The sequence below is a fragment of the Aureobasidium pullulans genome (assembly GCF_000721785.1).
Source record: "Aureobasidium pullulans EXF-150 unplaced genomic scaffold scaffold_4, whole genome shotgun sequence".
Taxonomy (NCBI): Eukaryota; Fungi; Ascomycota; class Dothideomycetes; order Dothideales; family Saccotheciaceae; genus Aureobasidium; species Aureobasidium pullulans.
In genome coordinates this window covers 1,224,354-1,244,252 of record NW_021941024.1, presented here as the reverse complement: position 1 = coordinate 1,244,252, position 19,899 = coordinate 1,224,354, and the positions used below count along the sequence as shown (strand labels likewise).

Sequence of the window (19,899 nt, the reverse complement as noted above, 5' to 3'; positions counted from 1 at the left end):
TGACCAAAAAAGGCTTGGGAACAAATGCTTGGTTGCGGTAGACCCCACGATATGTGGGGGATTATGGAGTCCCCAGGAAACACCCCCGCATGGTGGCGTTCGCTCTCGACTTGTCTTGTCGCTCTATCTCTACTGCCGGCCAAAGTGAAAATCAGCGATTGGGTGGTGTGGAGTCTGCAGCAGCGAAACTGCTGCGAGGGGAGATACATAAGGGTTGGGGCTACTGCTTCTTGAGATCTGCGACTTTGTTTCTTGTGTCCTTTTTGTCCTACGATTTTCGACGTACATCAACACATCTGTGTCCACCCATTTCCTGTTCGACTCGTGTAATACTACTTAGACTTGGTCAATTCAACAGGGGTGCCCTCATCTCCCGCAAACATGGAGATGAATTACAATGATGCAGAATTGCATCGCATAGAGGAAGAACTCCACATGGAGATCTTGCCTGGTACTGAGGTATGCCTCTTCCTGAAGACCGCACCGACAAACAGTAGCTAACAAGTCCAAAGATCATGACAGATGTAGGAACTCACCACTTCGTTAAAGGCCATAACGGTGTCCTCGTTCCCCAACCCTCAGACGACCCCCACGACCCTTTGAATTGGTCCATGAAGTGGAAGTTTCTCGCAATCACAGCCAGCAGTCTCGTGTCTTTCAGTCAAGGCTTCGGTCCTCTGGCGCTCGCACCTGCCTTCGGATACTATGTCGAAGAATTCAACTGCTCGCTTGCAGACGCAATCCAGTTCACTGGAGTCAGTATTCTCATCCTTGGATTCAGTAACTTTATCTGGGTACCACTCAGCTCGTCCTTCGGCCGTCGTGTCGTGTACATTGCTAGTCAGTTGATCTGTCTGGCTAGTATGATCTGGAGAGCTAGAGCACAAACTTATGGCTCATTCATGGGTGCTTGTGTGCTCAATGGTCTTGGTGCTGGTCCGGCTGAGTCGATTCAACCTGCTGTCATTGCAGATGTATTCTTCCTCCACAACCGTGGTTTCCAGAATACCGTATACTGGACTGCGTACATGGGTAGTTTGATGGTCGGACCCATCATCTCAGGAGCCATGTCAGGTGAGCTTCGTCTTAACCTTTTTGCGCTTGTCATCTTGCTTACCTCGCTTTAGATCGCCTCGGATGGAGGTCATTCTGGTGGCTCAACGTCGGTCTGGTTGCCGCATCGCTCCTCATGGTCATCTTCGCTTTCCCTGAGACCAAATATCACCGTCCTCACCCCGATGAGATGCCTGGACCGACTACACGCAGCTACGATGGTAGCAACTCAACCCTACCAGTACCTGACAAGCTCCAAGGCGGCCACGTTGAGGATATCGAGATTCAACAAATCGAGTCCAAGAGCGGTCTGCCTGAACTGTCCGCAACCAAGACAGCAGACCGTGATCCCTTCCTCGGTAAAGGATACCCCTCAAAGGCGCAATGGAAGTTGTGGCAGTCCAACGAGCACCCATGGAAGAGCATGGCCATCGACCTCTGGCTACCTTGGAAGTTGTTCGCTTTCCCCATTGTCGAGTTCGCTGCTTTCGTCTGCAGTTGGTCGTGTTCATCTTTCTTGACTCTCAACTTGACACAAGCTCAAGCCTTTGCTGCACCGCCTTACAACTTCTCTTCCGAGAGTATCGGTTTCTTCAACTTTGCCATCCTCATCGGCGCAATCATTGGCCTGGCCACTTCTGGAAAGCTGAGTGATTGGGTCGCCGCCAGAGCAACAAAGAGAAATGGAGGCATTCGTGAGGTAAGAAAGCAAGAGAGAACCACCTACAAGCGAGCATGACTGACAACATCTCCTGTATAGCCCGAAATGCGTCTCATCGCCATGATCCCCTACGTGATAGTAATGTACATCGGCAACATCGTCGCCGCCATCGGCATGGAAAGAAAATGGCCCTGGCAAGTCATCGTCGTAATCGCCTTCGGCGCCGCCGGCATGCAAGTCGCTTCCATCCCCTCCATCGTATCCACCTACGCCGTCGATTCCTACAAGCCAGTCGCCGGCCCCCTCTTCGTCGCCATCACCGTAAACAAGAACGTCTGGGGCTACGGTTTCTCCAAATTCATCACACCTTGGGTGGAGAAGTCGGGATTCATTCCTCCCATCATGACGAATGGATCTTTGGTGTTGTTGTGGTGTTTGTTTGGCGTCTTGTTTTACTACAAGGGCAAGACGTTTAGAAGATGGTATGTTGTGTTCCCTCACTCCTCTCTCCACTGTTCTGTAGTAGTGTTCTGTTCGCTAACCCCTTCGGAATTTACAGGTCTCGTAACTCCTCCGTGCATAAAATGTAGAAAATCTACAAAGAAAAAACAAGCAAGGAAGGGGAAGAGGATGCGATGACAGGGAAGGAAGGATTGTCAAATTTCGTTTTCAGGGCTTGGTATACCGTACAACAAGGCGTTGAGCTGGTGCTTATACCGCCATAAGGCTCATGTCAAGCACGCAGGGTATGATTTAAACGTTGCGTTCCCTGGAAGAGATGTATGAGAGTGGAGCATCCTACTATTCAACAAGGAAACGATCAACATCAGATCGATGATCAACTCAGATGAACCCCCGCGCGTTCGCTAACTCTTACCTTGTATATCATCACCCGAAAGCCAAACTCGATGATCTTCACTGATCCTGCTGTATGCGGAAGGTGCAGTGGTCAACAGATTATGTTATTGTGCAGAAAGAAGGGCTGTCTGTTCGAATTCCTATGCATACAAGATTTTTACGCCGCGCTGGTCTGATTCGTTTGTCTGCCGTTCACCCCTTGTCGTCGTAGCCTTATCCGTACACACCCGCTAGCCGCCGGTACTGTATAACACACGCTGTCTAATGTGTTCCCCAAGAAACAAGAAAGCAGTAGTGAGATGAAGAAGTAGAAGAGTAAAGAAAAAGGAGGTATTCGGAGTTCCTCGTAGAAATGCGTGAAGAGAGTATGAGTTCTGCAAAAAGACGCACCATGAGTCGTCTTCGTCGAAAAGGGAAGAAAGAGAAATGCAAAAAGAAACAAATGCAACGCTGTAGGACAGGACCACACTAGTTTCGTACTCTGTGAAACAGGGTGGAGAGCAATTACATGTCATTTCAGACAAAGAGAGACGCTGTGTGGGTGGCATATCGAAAGGATGGCCCTCAGAGGATGATATGCAATATCCCACGACCCAGCGAACACCTCTAACGCCGCGACATGCCCAACTCCGAACCACATCGGGTATCCTTAAACAAGCAAAATAAATAGAACTCGACAAAAGCGTGTATGGCGTGAGATGCCCGTTCGTGTCTCTGTGCGTGTTCGACAACCAGAAAGAACATTCTTTAAAAGTCGTGTGGCTCTCCGTTCACGTCTGGGTCGTCCTGGCCTTGTTGTTCCGGGGGCGGCTCGATGCCATCGTCACGATCTTGCACGGCAGCTATTCTGTGCTGCTCCTTGGTCTGTCTGCTGTCGTCGTCGTCTGAACCCTTTTCTTGGGGGTCGTCACTGGCTGCTTCTTTTTGGACAGCTTTGCTGGGTCCAGACATTGCGATTTTGTCATCATCCGGTTTGGTATTGGCTTCCCAGACATCAGATTGGGACTCCTCAAACCAACCACCTCTTTCCCACTCGCCGAGTTGGTAAACGTTCTTGTGGCGAACGTCCTTGTCAACGATACCGGTCATGATCTCCTGAAGTCTTTGGAACGAAATGGGCTTGAGGATCCAACCATCAAAGCCAGCATCGATGTAAATGTCACGCTCCCGCTCGAGTAAAGAAGCGGAGACAGCAATGATAGGAATGCGACCATTCAAGGATGCTCGAGTCGAAAGCAAGTGTGTAGGGTGTGACTTCTCGAATGAACGAATGACTTTGGTTGCCGTAAGTCCATCAACAATGGGCATCTAGCGCGAGTTAGTAAAAGAGCAGTTAAACTTGCGAAACATTCAAAACAAACCTGCATGTCCATCAAGACGACGTCGAAGAAGCCACTCTTATCTCCATGAAAACTGGAGCACTCTTCGCCATTGGACGTAAGATGAACCTCGTGGCCTAGTTTTTCAAGTCTTTTCTTGATAATCCTACTGTTGACCGGATCGTCTTCTGCAACCAGGACGCGCATGTGATCTGCTGTAGGCGCTTCATCTGTCGTCTCCGGAACTTCTTCTTGGGGCTCGTCGAGAACGCGCGAGGACTCATGCGGCTGATCTTGAGCCGCAGCGGGAACATCATCGTCCTCCTCCGCTACGCGCACAGCTTTGACAGGTCGTCCCTGGTCCATGATGCTCTGCCTGCCAGGTGGATCCTTGATCACTTCGGTGACAAGCTCTTGCGGACCTTGTCCTTGACTAAGCGCGCGAGACCGTGACTGACTGCTGCTTGGAAGTGCTGAAGTGCTATGCCGTGAGCCCAACTTGGGTCTTTGGAGGCCGCCGGAGCTGCTGCCACGTGAAGGTGCGCCGCGCTTATTGTCCATAGGTGATTGGATTGCGTCGATGAGTCTGTCGGCCTCACTACGGCCCGAGTCATGACTTGCCTGGCTACGACCAGACTTCATACTGCGCTTGCTGCGCATGCTCTCGGAACTGGATGCGCGAGACAAAGATTGCTCGGCTGAGTTACGCCTACGACTGATGCGGTCTACGAGAGTGATCTCACCCTCCTCGTCGCCACCAGTGAGTGCTGTAGAGTGTGTGGAACTCTCCGAAATCGAGCCTTCGATGGTCTTTTGTCGCTCGTTCTCTGGCAGCTCAAAGGGAAGTTGGATTGTGAAACGCGAGCCTCTGTCCTGGACGGACTTGAGTCGCAATTGCCCGTTCATGTTTGCGACAATTCGTGCTACCACAGCCAGGCCGAGACCTATAGTGCGTTTTTCTTCGGAGCCTGATTCGACCAGCTTGGCGTTGGGAGCCGGCGCTTCGACATTCAACATGTCGTGAACTTCACTCTGTACCTGCTCCAACTCCCTGAATAAACTATCCAACCTTTTGGTGTCGAAACCGCAGCCAGTGTCAGTGATGGCGATCATGACCTCAGCCTTGCTTTCGTGCCGGGAGATGATGTGCGCTTCAATGCAAATTCCTCCTTCCTTGGTGTTTTGGATGGCATTGGCCACGACATTTGATATAGCTTGACGAACCTTCCGCTGATCCCCAATGACGGTAGCAGGAAGACCAGGATGCTCTATAACGTCGTAACTCAAGTTTTTGCGGCGCGCGTCTCCAGAGAATTGGTTAGCGGCGTCCTTCAACGTAGCCGACAGACTGAAAGGATCTTCTTTGGTGAGATTGCCACCTTCTTCTGTCTTTGTAAGATCTAACAGATCATTTATGACATAAATGAGCGACTTTGAGGCTGAATGTGACTTGGCTAGATTTTCCCGAGTGTCATCGTCAATGTGGCCCTCGAGAGCGATCTCCAGGTAGTTGATGATGGCATTGAGCGGTGTTCGGACCTCGTGAGCGGAGTTGGCTAGAAGTAGACGTGTCAATTGGCTGTTTTTTAGTGCAGCCTCTTTCTGCCGCCAAACCTCAATGAACTTTCCATAGACAAGGCAGAGGACAGCGGCTGTTTCGATCTCCTCTTCGGTCCAGTCACGGCACTTTCCAACGACTGTTTCGCTCCAAGTCTTGAAACTCTTTCTGGGCTCGAGATATCCCTCAGTACCCTCCTTGACGAACTTTTCGTAAGGATTGCCAGCCCACTTGACTTCTCGCAGTTGACCTCGGCGGAAGAATACAATGAAATCGTTACCTCCCGCAGAAAGCGGGACAACAAGTAGACCAGCGATGTGGTGGAAGCCAGGCGGGTAGCGTAAATCAGGGAATTCTTCCTTGATGTCTTGAGTAGCGGTGACAGAAGTAAGCTTGCGCAACCTGAGGTACTCAAGCATCGCCAGAGCCTCTTGCGTCTCATCAACGTGACCAAGCACTTTGGTTTCGTCTCGAATAGAAAGCATGCCGAAATCAGCATCGAACAGCTTGAGAAGATCTTCAGAGGAGGCAATGATGTACCCGGATGGGTTCTTCGAAGTCGGAACGGTGTTGATTAGCTTACGAGCATGAAGACGGGAAGCATATGACAGGCGTTCAATGTTCCTAGAAGCAGTCTCGCCGACAAGTCTGCACATTTTTCTGATAGGAAACGAAACACGGGTTCCTCTTGATCCGTAGGCATGGCATGAGATCAGTCCCCAGAGTTCATCGAATGCGTTAATAGAGATGGACATGGACGACCGTACGGCCATGTTGGCGAGATACTTGATATGGATGGGGGACATTGCTCGAAGGTAGGAGTAAGTAAGATCCAGAGGAGTTTCAAGATCTTCGACAGTACGGCACACTAGGCGAGCAGTTTCATGGTCGCGGTCGTACAGCATGCGCACCTTATTGACCTTGTACATTTCTCGCGCTTGCTTGGGTATGTCGGACGCAGGGAAATTCAGTCCTTTGTAAAGATCCTTGGTGGCCCTTGGGTCGACTAGCTCAGTAACAACACGGCCGTTCCATTGAGCATCGAACTGGTATACCATGACACGATGAAACCCGGTAAGCTCCTTTACGACACCGACGAGAATTTTGAGAAACTTGTCAAGGTTGGGAGCGGAAGCGAGCTGCTCCTGGACTTGAGACATGACGTTAAAGACTTCCATTGCGGCAGCTTCGCCCTTCCGTTTTCTGGCACTGCGCAATACTCGAAGAGGTTTGCTAGCAATTTCTGTGCTCTCGGCGAACTCGTCTGCAGTAGGATCCGAGCTGAGCGTGTCTTCCGGAAGATCGGGTGTTCCTTCGTTGGCAGGGACTAGTGGGAATTCTTGATCGTCTTCGAGTTCAAATTCGCAGATGACTAGGCCAGGGTTCGACTCGTTGATATGCATAGCGCACCACAGCTTCTGCAGCTTTCGCTGTGGAGTTCTGATTGACATGGTGAAAACCTCGGGGCCGTTAGCCCCCACGTCTGCATCTTCATCTCTAATGAAATCGACGTGGTCCAGTAAGTTGTCGGTCTGATCCTCAGAGAGAATATCGGTAAAGCTGTCAAGGGCAAAGAGTTGCTTTGGGGTGTAGCCGATGAGTCTCTTGGAGTTCTCACTCACCACCCTTACGAGCAGCTTGCCCTCACTTTCCTCCTCAAAGGCTATTAGTAGTCCAAAACTCTGGACGGCGCCTGGGATATGAATGGGCTCGTCTTCGCAACGCTGAAGCGTGTCACCATCTCTGCCCGTGATAATAGCATGGCCACCTTCAGAAACGACGTGCTTGAAACGGGCAGTGAGCAAACCACTGCCTATCTCATCCTGACCACCCATACTCCTCATTGACGCTGTGCGATCGGACGAACGAGGTCGGGTGTCCCGCGAGCTAGTGGAGTTCAGGGTGACATTGTCACTATCGTTTCTGCTAGAAGCGAGTTCGTTGAACAGTTGTGGAGGATGCCTTCTTTGGTGAGCCGTGCTCGAGGACTGGCGGTCTTGAGTCTCCTTCTTTTGTTCCGAGTCACTGTTCGCTGAGAACCTCCTCCCTTGTTGATGTCCTTGGTGGAAATAGCCATTGTTGCCATTATCGGAACGATGCGACGGAGTAGCGTTGGGGTCGACAGAAACAACGGAGCGGATGGGAAAGACACGGTCCTGAACGTCGGGGCTCAGCGGGTCCAGTGGTGAGCGGCCACCTCTTGCCTGATCTGCACCGGGCCAGAGCTGTGATGGCTTTCGGGGTCGCTCAGACGAGGATCGTTCTTGAGACGAGTCCCTCTGGGCGTCTTCTGGCATGGTGTTGGACGTCGGTTTGCTTGATGCGGACAGATTTGACTAAAAAGCTGCGACGGTAGCTGACGCCGTCATGCGCAGCAATTGAGGAGCTCGGTCGCGAATGCCTTCTTGTCCGCGAGTGAGGTAAGTGAAAAAGCGAGAATCGGGTAGGTAGGTCGTAGACAAGGATGGGACAGAGGACGAGAATTGTCGGTTGTCGCAGTGAGAGTTGGCGTAGGGTTGCGAGGCGATCGATACGAAGTTGCGAATGAATGGAAATCGCAGGAGCGTTGGAGGGCCAGACCGGAATGAAGATTGGAATTGGGCGGGATAGGGTGACGCCACAGTTCGGCCGGCCAGACGACTAGGCGCGTGTGCTTTGTACTTGTGGCTCTGACGACAAGCGATGGATGTCCTTTGACCGACAGATTACTGCTCTGCAATCGAGTCAGAGGGCCTTCGTCTCACAGGAGTCGCAGGAGAAACTGCTGCGGATGTGGTTGGAACAGAGACGGCAATAGTGGCGAGTCCAAGGTGCAACCGTGCAAGGCGTGCGAGTCGGGCGCAAACTTTGGTGCTTTCTTGGCTGGAAACCGCCACGAGACTCGATCGAACTCTCTGTCTCGATGAAAGTGTGCTTCCAACAGCTTGTTGTAAGACCGAACGACACAGCTCCTCGAGTACTGCCACAACACAGGAGTCGTCGAAGAAAGAAGGAAGATTCTGGTTGAGCACGGGGCAGAGAGCCCATCGGTGATCGATATCACTGCTCAAAGTGTAGAATGTATCATTATTTATTGATTAACACCCTTGCGGAGCAGATCAGCACTCATCCCGCACTTCGCTGAGCCTCAACTCCAATCTTTTTCTACACCAGGAGAACGGAGGCGTCTTTGATATCACAGGCTCGCAGAACCAACCTTGAGCTCTTCGTCTATCCACCACATGGTCCATGAGATGGATCTTGGACCATTCGGGGTACGGTCATTTGAGCCGCATTCGTACCCACTAATTCAACGTTGGCGGCTGCGTGCGGCACTGGCCCAAACCTGTCTGTTCCGATTATGCTGCTGCTCTTCAAGTCATGCATAAAAAGCAGTTGCCCAAACGAGAAGTACATACATGCACCGTCTGGCACATGCAATTGTGCTCCCTCACACCATAAATTAGCATGCCCCACCTCTAAATTGCTCTAAGAGCGGAGATTCGTCCTGCTCGGTACCACATAAGTTGGCTGTGCTGTAAGGCTGAGATGGCGCGAGCGAGATGGCCATGCAGAGGAAACTGCTATGGGGAGGGTGTGGTTGGGAGCTGCAGCGAGCAGGAGAGAGCAAAGGGGGACGCTGGAGCCTTCTCCGGCTGTGCACAAAGCAAAGATCATGCAGCATAAAGAAGCCGCCATAGGGCAGGCACGTCTTCGCCAAGACCCATATCTCCATAAATCGTCATGCGACACACGCTTATCACCGTGAGAGACCGACCGACCGACCAAGCGCTTTACACCAGCTAACTCCAACACGACTACGCTTTCACACCTCGCTCGCCACAAACCATTAAAGAACCTATTCAGCAAACCAACTCGACCGCGCCCTCTTCGACAGACAACACACAATCTACTGCGCCATAACGAGCCTGTAGCACCTCCGTTCCGCACCACCGCATCACCCCGCATTGATACCTAGTCACCAAACGCTCCAGCGGCGAGGACGACGACGACGACCAGATAACTTTTACAAAGGCCCGAAGAAACTGTCCTGTATCATACTCAGCCACACAAACACCTGCTGTCAAGATGAGTAGTCCGAAGAGAAGAATCGAGACGGATGTAGGTCAACAGGATCGGAACAAAGAGCTTGGGAGGTACTATAAGCTGACGTTGTATTATCGCTGCCTATAGGTCATGAAGTGAGTTCACGAAGATATCAAGAGCCCGATGATTAGCGTACTGACTGGCGACAGGATGTATGTACAAGTTCAATTTGCGCTGCGAAGGTGCCTTTCCCTAACGACCAAACCAGGATGATGAGCGACTATGAGGTCACTCTGGTCAATGACAACAGTACGCTATGGTTAACAAGCCTACTTAGTATATACGTTGCTGACCTGTGCTGCAGTGTTCGTCGACCTTTCATCTGTCCTTGATACACACGAAATGTTACTTACACGCTGCTTACAGGCAAGAGTTCTTTGTCCGATTCAAGGGTCCTGAAGAGAGTGAGAATATGTGCACCTCACGACAGAGTTTACCATATTAACACGGTCGACAGCACCCTTCCAAGGTGGCCTCTGGAAGATCCATGTCGAGCTTCCTGATCAGTACCCCTACAAGAGTCCGAGCATCGGGTTCGTGAACCGCATATTCCATCCCAACATCGACGAGCTGTAAGTGTCGTTGCAACGATTTGGGAAGAAGACATTGCGTCTGACGATTCTGTAGATCAGGCAGTGTCTGCCTCGACGTTATCAACCAAACGTGGTCACCAATGTACGAAATGGTCAACATCTTCGAGGTGTTTCTCCCCCAACTGTTGCGCTATCCCAACCCGACGGATCCGCTCAACGGCGAGGCTGCAGCCTTGATGATGAGGGAGCCAAAGAGCTATGAAGCCAAGGTCAAGGGTGAGATAAAACGACACGTCCCTATCATTCGTGACACGACTGATCGCTGTCAGAATACGTCACCAAGTATGCATCAAGAGAAGCAGCAGAGGATGCAGGCGAAGACTCAGACGACGACGATGAAATGAGCAGTGTCGGCAGTTTCGACTCTGATGACGACGAACCTGCAGGCAACATGGATGAGATTTGATCTATGGCTGAGAAAGAAGGTCTGAGGACGAGGTCATACGGGTAACTTTTGCTGCATTATTTTCGAAGCCTGACACCATGGCATTCCTAGCCAGCCGGCGCAACATGATGGATTTGAGGCGTTGAGGGGACCGGGACGGCGTTCTACTTTGTAGCTAGCTGCATTACTATTGCTATTTTGCTCAGAGGAAGATCAGAAACTATGATATGATAGTTGAATGCACACATCAAGACAAAATCTCGAAAAAAGGAAGAAAGCTTGCAGATGAAACCAAGCATGCGTCCAGATCGCATGAGGCGTGGGAGTACAGAGGCTAGACTAGACGAACAACGGTTTAGCGGATCAAGATGGCTGGCTTTTTACTCCAGATGCGGCCCCACTGTGGGAGGATCAGGGAAAGGAGATTCGAGTTGAGTCACGATGGAGGGCGTGCTTCAAGTACAAGAAGTTGTTGGCAAAGGCATTCAACTTGAAGGGATAGAAACAGGGCGTTTGCTATCGTGTCAAGTGGCAAAGAGTCGTATAAGCGTTCGATTGGAGCGTTGTTGTACGACAACGGGCGTGTATGGCAGCAGGAGCGGTGTAAGCGCAGAAAGATAAAACGAGGACGGCACGTGGCTTGCCATCCTTTTGAGATGCGATGCAGGGCGGTAATCAACCAAGCCTTCGGTGACGAGAGAAGGCACTTGGCGATAGACAGCCCAAGAGATCCAAAGAGAAGTACAAGATGACGGTGCGAGATCTGGTAGTGCAATTAGATGTTAGCTGTCTACGAGCAGATAGACTCTTATCAAAGAGCGGGCGGGTTGTTTCCTTCTGGCAAAAAGAAACAGCGAGTCAGGCTCAATCCGAAAGTTTTGACGGAAGGTCTAGCGGGATCCCTAACGGCGGGAGACGCCAAGGTGGATTTGGGAGACTCTCTCGACACCCTCCAGCCAGTTGCAGTTGTTCAAAGACTGCGACGATTTTTCGACGACACGAATTATGACCTAGCCGCTGCATCGAACTCCAACAAGCATCTATAATCCACCGACACCGACGCCCTCGCTTTGCTATAGAAGCCCGTCGATCGCAACAGCAGCCAGGCTGCTCCAACAATGGGCAACTCCAGCGGCAAGCCCGTCGTCTTCACCGATGAAGGTCAGTCGTCAATCGTGACATAGTGCAGACCAGGGACGGGCATTGATGTGCAGCAGTAAGCCTCGATCACTTCCGACTGCTACGAGTCGTCGGCAAGGGCGCCTTTGGCAAGGTCCGCATCGTAGAACGAAAGGACACCGGCTTGACCTTCGCTCTGAAGTACATTCGCAAAGATGAGGGTGAGATGTGATTTTCCTAGCATGAGCAGGACACGCACTGATACAGCCGCAGTGGTACGCAGTGAAAGCGTGCGGAACATGATTCGAGAACGAAGGATGCTGGAACATCTCAACCACCCCTTCCTGTGCAACTTGCGATACAGCTTCCAGGACGTCGAGTACCTGTACATTGTCGTCGATCTTATGACGGGTGGAGACTTGCGCTTCCACATCTCGAGAAAGTCCTTTACCGAGGAGGCCATTCGCTTCTGGATCTCGCAACTGGGCTGCGCTCTTCGCTACATCCACAAGCAGAACATCGTCCACCGTGACGTCAAGCCCGACAACGTGTTGCTCGACTCGGATGGCCATGTCCATCTGGCTGATTTCGTACGACCGCACCCCTACCTGCAGCCGTCGTGGCATAGCTAACCTTCTGCCAGAACGTCGCAACAGATCTCACCCCTGGCAAGCCCCTAACCAGCCGATCAGGCACATTAGCCTACCTCGCACCAGAAGTATATCGTGGCAAGGGCTACGGAGCCGAGTGCGACTGGTGGTCGTTGGGTGTCCTCTTTTACGAATGCATCTACAGCAAGGTATGACGTGTCGACGATCCTTCCAGCTACTAAAGCTAATTCCCGTACAGCGACCTTTCGAAGGACATCACCACGACCAGCTCATCCAGGCCATCGTCAAGGGCGAGCCGAACTTCCCCGTAACGAACCCGCCTGTGTCGATGGTGTGCATGCACGCGATAAGCTCACTGCTTGAGAAAGACAAGACTCAGAGAATCGGAGCAAGCAGCTGGAACAGTTTCACCGACAACCCTTTCTTCCGCGAGCTTGACTTTGAAGCTTTGGAGCGCAAAGAGATCGAACCCATCTTCAAGCCGTCGAGCGAGAAGACAAACTTCGACGCCACATACGATCTGGAGGAGCTGCTACTTGAGGAAGCTCCTCTGGAAGCACGCACAAGGAAACAGAAGCCCCGTCCGGAGCTGCGAGCTGATGCCACCGAGGCCGAGATCCGCGCCGACGAGCTGCATCGCATGATCGAAACCATGTTCGAGCCCTTCAACTACTTGACCGTGCCCGAAACCAGGTGCGACTCTTCATCAACATCTCTCTCTGCTCCACCCAGACTGATTGATCCCAGAAACCCCGTTGCCCTCGACGGCGACTCGCCTCAAACAACAAAGTCCGACAATAACGACCAGCATACCCCACAAGACCTGCACAAGGTCCGCTCAATACCCACCCCTCATTCCTCGACCCCAAACAACGTCTCTCGCACTCGATCTTCAACACAGTCCCCCAACGGCTCTCCTCCGCTACCTACCCATCATGTTCAGAACACCTCTGCTGCACAACAGGAATACTTTGCTCAACAACAGCAGCAGCAGCAGCAGCAGAGAATGCCGCGCTCTGTGCGCTACGACGAAACCCACCCTCCTCCTGCTCCTCCTGCTCCTCCCACTTCTCACCCGCAACAAGCAGTCAACAAGGCGCATCGTCCTCGTGGCAGCACTCGAAGCACCTCTATGAGTGGCGGCGTTCAGGTTGTGCTCAACGAAACTGGCAGCTGGAGTGAAATGGCGAACCAGAGCCAGACATTGGTTCAACCGCAGGAGGACCGCAAGCCCGCTGGTATGCTCGGTTTCCTCAGTCGCAAGAAGGGCAGAGACCGAAGCCCCAAGGCCAAGGAACGCGAACGTGGTGTTTTGGGTAAAGAAGGTGCCAGAGTTGTTGTTGGAAGCTGAGCTCAACTGCTGCAATTTCTCGGTTTCCGATGCCTTCTTCGCTTCTCTCAGGACCCCTCTCCTCGCCGCGACTATCCAGGAACCAGTCTGCGCTTTTTTATTCCCATTTAATCGTTGTGGTCCTTTGTTACCCACTGGCTGTTTGCTTGTTTTTCTGATTTTCTTCCCGGAGCAGGTGGCGTGAAGCAAGCACAAATGAGGCGACAGGCGAATGGCAGGCGTTCCTTTTTTTCATTTCCTTTTCTACATCCTCATTTGGATTCTGTCCCCTTTTTCGCGAAGCCTAGATTGTTTGGATAGCCGGAGGAAGAAGAGTGAAGTGGCAATATGGAGGAGCGGGCAAACAAACACGATTGCATACAACAAGACGATCAACGGTCTCGCTCGTCTTGTTGAAGATTCTCCTTTATACCCCTCTCCCCCATCGCATCGAAAAGACACAACATAAGGAATGAGCATGAGAGGATGGAAGGGAGGGGTTTGCATTTTTCTTTTCCCTTTATCATCTGACTTGCATATGGAGTCTTTTTTCCTTTTTCCCTTTTCTAGCACTGTACAAACAAATCAATACCATAACCTCTTTTCTGTGCATACTTCAGATATTGCACTTTTTTCTATCACTGCTCATCGCTGCTTCTATCTTGTCGCACCTTCGCATGCTGTTTCTCTACACCGTTTCTGCATCCCAGCCTGCTGATACATCCCTCAAACCACCCATAAAAAGGCACAATGTTTTTCAGATTACAAAGAATGTCCAGAGAGAGCAGGCATTGCAATAAAACAAGGGCAATGGATTCAGCATCTCCACTCTACTACACCCCTATCAAACCATCTGTAAAAATGCACAAAGGTATTCGAAACCAGGAATTGGCCAGTGAGAGCGTGATTTCTTGTTCATTTAAGGGGGGGTATAAAGCTATGTACGGGAAGCATGTGCATGGTGCAATAGAGCTACAGTAAGTGAAGTGAAAGCAATGCTATGGGTGGGGTATCATTCCGTATCTCGTTCGTATCATTCGTGTCATGGAGTGAAGGCGTCGTTCGTGAAGTGAAGGACCACTCGTGAAGTGAAGGGGTCGTTCGTGAAGTGAAGGACCATTTAGTAGCCGTCGTTGGGAGGCAGCATGGCGAGGTCCTCTTCGGTAGGGGTGTACCAAACGACATCCTCGCTGCCCTTCTTCATGGCGTTGGCGTAAGGATCAACGGCAGGGACACTGGCAGAAGTGCCTGCGCCTTGAGCACGAGCACGACGAACGGCATCCTGGTGAGCCGAGTCGACAGCAGTGGTAGCGTTCAGCTGAGGATTGAAGCGAGTGGCTGCGGCGAAGTCGGGCTCGTTGAGTGCGCGCCATGCGTCGGCGCCGGGAGCGAAACCGATGGTGTGAGAGAGTTGAGGGTGGGTGGTGGCGGGTCTGCCGACGATGGCATCGTGCTCGTGGATCCAATCGGGGTAGAAGTCTTCGGGGGTGAATGAAGCGTCGGAATCATCACCCTTGTCGTTGTCGGCGCGTCTGGCGTCGGCGGCAGCGGAGGAGGCAGCGGCAGCAAGGGTATCCTCGAGCGCCTCACGGAAGTAGTTGGTCTTGACGCGCTTGTTGGCAGGCTCGTCGATCTCAGACTCGCTTTCGGGAGAGTCCATGGCTGAGTCGGCAGGTTTCTTGTGGACGTTTTGCTTGCGAGGTGCGCGAGGGCCGGTCTTGGTGGACTCGCGGTTGGAGCGCTGGGGAGGCATGGCAGGCTGGTCTTTGAGAGGAATGATAGTGCGTGTGACTCTGGCGTAGGTCTGGTTCAGTGCGTGCACTTCAGCAAGGTTGATGGATGGTTGGTCGTCCCAAGGCGAAACGTAGTTGGCGGCAGGAACAGCGGTACCGTGGAGTTGCGCGTAGATTTGCTTCCACCAGCCGGGGTAGAGAAGGCCAAGCTCGTGAAGGACGTCGACAGCACGCTCAGCTTTTGCCATTCTGTGGTGGCGGACCAGGTGCAGCTCACACCAACGAACCCACGCGGCCTTGTTCTTCTGGGGACGTCCATCCGGCTTGAGATCATTCTCCCAGGCACGGAAGAAAACTTTCATCAAACTCTCGTACTCATCGCCAGTGTATTCCATGGCTGCAGCGATGAGACGATCGAGCGCCCAGAACTCATCGACACCCTCCTTGCGCATACCCCTTTCCAACCAGCCTTCAGGACGCAGGACTTGTAGACAATCCAGATCAAACGCCTTTCTGGCGTAGTACTCAGTCTCAACATTGCCATACCAATGGCCAGTAGGGTGTAGAGCAACAATGCCATGGGCATTCTTGTTTCCTTCTCCGAGCTCGTTGTTCAGACGTGTGAACGTCTGATACAACTGCTCTGCAGTGTTGATCAACTTGCGTGGAGCCATTGTAATGTCGCCGAGCCTGGATGCGCCCAACGAGGTTAGCACGATGCCGAGCAACGTAATGTAAGATTCAATACGCACAGTGCGGACGACGAAGCGGAATAGTGCGCGCGTAAAGATGCGTAAAACTGCTGACGTTGTTTTTGTGCGAAGAGGCCGCCAAGTAGAGTTGATGGTTGTGTCGGAAACAGCAAGAGGATAGTAAAACCGCGCGTAAAGAGCACGACGTAGAATTATGCGAGCGCAATTATGCGAGCGCCGAGATGCAGAGTAGGGATGGTTTAACGTCGACAGAGTCGCGTGCGATATGGGAGAAAGTGATGAAATTCAGAAACAAGCGAGACTTATAAAGTGAAGAAACGACGCCGGTCGATATGGCGACGACGACGACGATGGTGTTTTCGAGCCTGCCAACAACTGAGCTCCATGCGTAATTTCACAACAAGAGCCCTGACTTCTGCAGCACTGCAGAAGGCTGACAGCGATGGCAAGCTTGGAGATGGTAACAGGATCCTAGGAAGAACCTGGCCCCCTATCTCTGCGATATATGCCATCGTACCTCGAACGGCAAGCAGCCAAGAGATTCGCTCCTTTGAAGAGATCTTCGTGCACTGAGGCCATCAGACATGCACCTATGAAATTACACAATGCCTTTCGAAGTTCAGAGCCATGTCCAAAGAGAGAAGTGCAAGACGTTCTCTGCGGACATTGCAAGCAACTTCAGAAAGTATTGTACACTTTGATAGATGTGTCAGCATACATGGTTGTGACAGGAGAGAGTCTGACCCGCAACATCTTTCGACAAAACGAGTATGCCTGACAGTCTTGTGTCGAAATCCGTGTTCATAACACAAGACCAGGAATGCCCATCTTGCTCAAATCCAATGAGATTCGGCTTGCATTCCATATTCATGCAGAACTGCACTGACATTGATCGCAGTCGAGAGCTGGGCATGAATATATGCTGCAATGTTGAAGCCTGGACGAGCAGAAGCTAAACATGCCGTTTGTTGGTCGAAGAAGGACATCCATGTCGTTTGAATATCCTTTCTTCTACGAGGCCAAACTGCATGCTCTTTCTTGATTATGTGTAGGGATGAAAGGATATGTTTTTCTTGATTCTTTCTCGGGAGAAAATTGACACAAAGAAACCGGAAAAGAGGAAACGACACAAACATCGGGGTATCAGGAAAACCAGGGACAAAGCCCTGGGGTTGAGGAGAAACATGGGTTGTTCCATTTGAATCTTTCTTTCTACGTGACAAACCCACTTTGCAGGTCTAAGAAACGCCTCGCACCATTCCCAGCCCAAAGATGCATAATCGATAATGCCGTCATCAAGTTAACTACTGTTACAACGAAAAGAGATGAGAAAGACGGATTAGTTTTCGGGTCTGTTCTCAGCGTAGCCGGCACTACCGACAGCTTGCTCGGTGGTATCTTCTGAGCTTGCGGGCTTGGCCAGGCCGTGCTCCTTGAGCAGAGCGTCGATCTCTTCGGCACCCCAAAGGTGGTGGTAGACAGTGCCCTCCTTTGTTCTGCCGACAGTGGCGAACTCGACTAGCAATATGTTAGCTGTGCACGGAAGGTATCCAGGATGTGCAAAACATACTCTTCTCGCTGCTGAGGTTTGTGGAGTCCATAGTCTTGCTCAAGACCTTGACAGCCAGACCGCAGGCCTCTCTCAACGAGCACTCATCAGTGTAATCTTGCTTGAGCAGACTCTGAGCACTGGCATTGTTGGCACCGACACTGGTAGCCTTCCAGCCGCCGTAGTTGCCACTGGGGTTGCTCTGGTAGAGTTGGAACTGGCGCTGGTCGTCGTAACCAGCGTAAATGAACGAAACACCGAAGGGACGAAGACCACCGTGTTGAGTGTAACCTTGCTTCAAATCACACAGACGACGGACAAGCTGCTCGCAAGGGATCTCTTGGTTGTAGGTGAGGAGGTAGTTTTGGGCGGCTGAGCGGGCGTAGTTGATGAGGATGTTGGCATCGGCGGTCATGCCAGCGACGGCGCAGATCATGTTGCTTGAATAGTGTCAGCATTACGCAGCAGGACTGATGTAAGATAGATGGACGGACTCGTTCAAAGTGTACAGCTTCTCGGCGGATGTGTCTTGTTCGAGCAGTTTGCTAGTAACCTTGCGCTCGGCGGCAAGGACGATGCCATCCTTGGCTAAGATACCCAGAGCAGTTCCGGCGTGTGAGATGGCCTCAAGAGCGTATTCAACCTGGTAGAGGCGACCCTCGGGCGAGAAGATGGTTGTTCGTGAATCGTAGCGGCGAGACATGGCGCTTGCGTGGAGAGGTGTCGATGATGGGCGGGATTGATTGGAAAACTGCGCTCAGATGGTGAAGCGCTTGAGTCGGAGATGGAAGGAAGGGCGAAATGCACAAGACACGGAAAGAGCGATGGGTTGTAAAGTGAGAGCTCGTCGTTGATTGACTGCTGGCTGGCTCGTCGGGAGCTTGAATCGTCATGCGTCTTGCCCCGAGCTCCGACGCCGACACTTGTGGTTGCCAACACGATGAAACGTTCTTATCCCATCATATCTTATCACTTGTATTCCAATCTGTTTGAACAAATATCACAAAGACTACTTTATTCATTATTGGCCATTCTATACGATGTAGCTTTTATCTACTGCCTCTTGCAGTATCGTACATCTACTCGAAGTAACCAGGGAACAACCAGGTCAGCTTCTTCTTTGCTGCGTCCTTGCGACCTGCAGGAGCAGTAATACCACCAGCGAACTTGGTCTGTCCCTCAAGGTGCTTGCCGAGGATCAAGTCGCTGTGCTCCTCTTTGCTGAGCTCATCAAGAACACCACCAACGAAGCGGCGAGCGTTCTCAGAGTTGGCCTTCATGTTGCCCATGACCATCTCAACAGTCACGTCCTCCGAGCTGTGCCAGCAGTCGTAGTCGGTGCTCATGCAAATCATCTGATAAGCAATCTCGGCCTCCTTTGCCAACTTGGCTTCGGGAAGGACTGACATGTTGATGACGCTGCCGCCCCATGAGCGGTACATGTGTGATTCTGCGCGAGTTGAGAACTGAGGACCCTCTGTTGTATCTTGGTTAGCCTTTCGTCCTTTTCTGCCACTATTTCTTTCTCTTCCAAATTCACGTACCCATGCAGATGATAGTACCCTTGTCGTGGAGGTGGACGTTGTCACCCTCGAGACTGTGACCGAGCTTTCTCACAACAGCACCGAGCTTCTCGTCGAAGGGGTCGGCGAAGCCAACGTGACCGACCATGCCCTCCTCGAAGAAGGTGAAGGGACGGATGCCCTTGGTGCGGTCGATGACCTGGTCGGGTACAACAAAGTCGCGAGGCTTAATCTCCTCTTGCAGACTGCCCACGGCGGAGAAAGCGATGACGGTACGGACACCGAGAGAGCGGAGAGCGGCAATGTTGGCGCGAGCGGGGACCTCATGAGGAGCGATCTCGTGGTGCAGACCGTGACGCGACAGGAAAGCGATAGGGATGTCTCTACCGGTCGAGGGAGATTTGTGGTGCAGCACGCTGATAGGCGACGAAGGAGTGCCCCATGGTGTGTCGACGTTCAAAGTGGCAGCAAGGGTGAAGCCTGGCAGCGATTGCAGACCAGTACCGCCAATGACGGCAATGTGGATAGGATCTGTTGGATGCGAACAGCGCCAAAAGTCAGGTCCTCATTCTCAAAATGTACTCTTGTTCCGTATATCTTCATTCCGGAATGGTGTATCGATTACCGGAATAAGTGCTTGCGACGTTTGCCATTTTGCGGAAGCCTATATGTACGCTGCGAGCTGTTTGTATACTTGGTCTTAGAAACTTCAAGTGCGAAGGTCGCTGGAGCTGGAGCTGGAGCTGGAGCTGGACGCCTTTCAACATTGATTTCATTCCACCTTGGACTTTTTGGTGGGGAAGTCGTC

The 19,899-nt window shown here is 51.8% G+C and overlaps 7 protein-coding genes across 7 annotated transcripts; 3 read left to right on the top strand and 4 right to left on the bottom strand.

Annotated features, from left to right (window-relative positions):
* Positions 1-381: 381 nt before the first annotated feature.
* M438DRAFT_389133 (serine/threonine kinase 16) lies at positions 382-2,353 on the top strand (the record flags this gene model as incomplete). Its single annotated transcript, XM_029909029.1, has 4 exons — positions 382-459; positions 513-1,074; positions 1,128-1,753; positions 1,814-2,353. The coding sequence occupies 4 exons, from the start codon at positions 382-384 to the stop codon at positions 2,351-2,353; spliced, it is 1,806 nt and encodes a 601-aa protein (XP_029763459.1).
* Positions 2,354-3,319: 966 nt separating this feature from the next.
* On the bottom strand, positions 3,320-7,746 carry M438DRAFT_268792 (uncharacterized protein; the record flags this gene model as incomplete). Its single annotated transcript, XM_029900285.1, has 2 exons — positions 3,320-3,880; positions 3,934-7,746. The coding sequence occupies 2 exons, from the start codon at positions 7,744-7,746 to the stop codon at positions 3,320-3,322; spliced, it is 4,374 nt and encodes a 1,457-aa protein (XP_029763458.1).
* Positions 7,747-9,376: 1,630 nt separating this feature from the next.
* On the top strand, positions 9,377-10,767 carry M438DRAFT_343637 (uncharacterized protein). The gene is given in 8 exon segments (XM_029905026.1): positions 9,377-9,550; positions 9,623-9,627; positions 9,641-9,646; positions 9,744-9,785; positions 9,902-9,939; positions 9,993-10,107; positions 10,163-10,344; positions 10,398-10,767. The coding sequence occupies 8 exon segments, from the start codon at positions 9,518-9,520 to the stop codon at positions 10,532-10,534; spliced, it is 558 nt and encodes a 185-aa protein (XP_029763457.1). The 5' UTR covers positions 9,377-9,517; the 3' UTR covers positions 10,535-10,767.
* A 711-nt stretch (positions 10,768-11,478) lies between these two features.
* M438DRAFT_343636 (kinase-like protein) lies at positions 11,479-14,071 on the top strand. The gene is made up of 6 exons (XM_029905025.1): positions 11,479-11,674; positions 11,731-11,853; positions 11,906-12,222; positions 12,276-12,431; positions 12,482-12,936; positions 12,991-14,071. Exons 1-6 carry the CDS (start codon positions 11,632-11,634, stop codon positions 13,592-13,594), a joined length of 1,698 nt encoding a protein of 565 aa, XP_029763456.1. The 5' UTR covers positions 11,479-11,631; the 3' UTR covers positions 13,595-14,071.
* A 552-nt stretch (positions 14,072-14,623) lies between these two features.
* Positions 14,624-16,181, bottom strand: M438DRAFT_166083 (uncharacterized protein). The gene is made up of 2 exons (XM_029899077.1): positions 16,059-16,181; positions 14,624-15,996 (listed from the first exon to the last, which is right to left on the bottom strand). The coding sequence occupies exon 2, from the start codon at positions 15,978-15,980 to the stop codon at positions 14,694-14,696; it is 1,287 nt and encodes a 428-aa protein (XP_029763455.1). The 5' UTR covers positions 15,981-15,996; positions 16,059-16,181; the 3' UTR covers positions 14,624-14,693.
* A 1,086-nt stretch (positions 16,182-17,267) lies between these two features.
* On the bottom strand, positions 17,268-18,410 carry M438DRAFT_395457 (proteasome subunit alpha type). Its single transcript, XM_029909214.1, has 3 exons — positions 18,063-18,410; positions 17,590-18,008; positions 17,268-17,537 (listed from the first exon to the last, which is right to left on the bottom strand). The coding sequence occupies exons 1-3, from the start codon at positions 18,269-18,271 to the stop codon at positions 17,359-17,361; spliced, it is 807 nt and encodes a 268-aa protein (XP_029763454.1). The 5' UTR covers positions 18,272-18,410; the 3' UTR covers positions 17,268-17,358.
* A 158-nt stretch (positions 18,411-18,568) lies between these two features.
* Positions 18,569-19,748, bottom strand: M438DRAFT_343633 (Methylthioadenosine phosphorylase). Its single transcript, XM_029905024.1, has 3 exons — positions 19,717-19,748; positions 19,113-19,622; positions 18,569-19,045 (listed from the first exon to the last, which is right to left on the bottom strand). The coding sequence occupies exons 1-3, from the start codon at positions 19,742-19,744 to the stop codon at positions 18,648-18,650; spliced, it is 936 nt and encodes a 311-aa protein (XP_029763453.1). The 5' UTR covers positions 19,745-19,748; the 3' UTR covers positions 18,569-18,647.
* Between the last annotated feature and the right edge of the window lie 151 nt (positions 19,749-19,899).

Excerpts from the sequence above, each read along its gene's own strand:
- M438DRAFT_395457 (XM_029909214.1), bottom strand. The coding sequence starts at position 18,271 with ATGTCTCGCCGCTACGATTCACGAACAACCATCTTCTCGCCCGAGGGT. Across the intron at positions 18,009-18,062 it reads AAGCTGTACACTTTGAACGA|CAACATGATCTGCGCCGTCG; the intron begins GTCCGTCCATCT and ends ACACTATTCAAG. Across the intron at positions 17,538-17,589 it reads AAACCTCAGCAGCGAGAAGA|TCGAGTTCGCCACTGTCGGC; the intron begins GTATGTTTTGCA and ends ACATATTGCTAG.
- M438DRAFT_166083 (XM_029899077.1), bottom strand. The coding sequence starts at position 15,980 with ATGGCTCCACGCAAGTTGATCAACACTGCAGAGCAGTTGTATCAGACG.
- M438DRAFT_343636 (XM_029905025.1), top strand. The coding sequence starts at position 11,632 with ATGGGCAACTCCAGCGGCAAGCCCGTCGTCTTCACCGATGAAG. Across the intron at positions 11,675-11,730 it reads CGTCGTCTTCACCGATGAAG|TAAGCCTCGATCACTTCCGA; the intron begins GTCAGTCGTCAA and ends GATGTGCAGCAG. Across the intron at positions 12,937-12,990 it reads TTGACCGTGCCCGAAACCAG|AAACCCCGTTGCCCTCGACG; the intron begins GTGCGACTCTTC and ends GATTGATCCCAG.
- M438DRAFT_343633 (XM_029905024.1), bottom strand. The coding sequence starts at position 19,744 with ATGGCAAACGTCGCAAGCACTTATTCCG. Across the intron at positions 19,623-19,716 it reads CGTCGCAAGCACTTATTCCG|ATCCTATCCACATTGCCGTC; the intron begins GTAATCGATACA and ends CGCATCCAACAG. Across the intron at positions 19,046-19,112 it reads GGGTACTATCATCTGCATGG|AGGGTCCTCAGTTCTCAACT; the intron begins GTACGTGAATTT and ends AAGATACAACAG.
- M438DRAFT_343637 (XM_029905026.1), top strand. The coding sequence starts at position 9,518 with ATGAGTAGTCCGAAGAGAAGAATCGAGACGGAT. Across the intron at positions 9,786-9,901 it reads ACTCTGGTCAATGACAACAG|GCAAGAGTTCTTTGTCCGAT; the intron begins TACGCTATGGTT and ends CGCTGCTTACAG. Across the intron at positions 10,345-10,397 it reads CTATGAAGCCAAGGTCAAGG|AATACGTCACCAAGTATGCA; the intron begins GTGAGATAAAAC and ends GATCGCTGTCAG.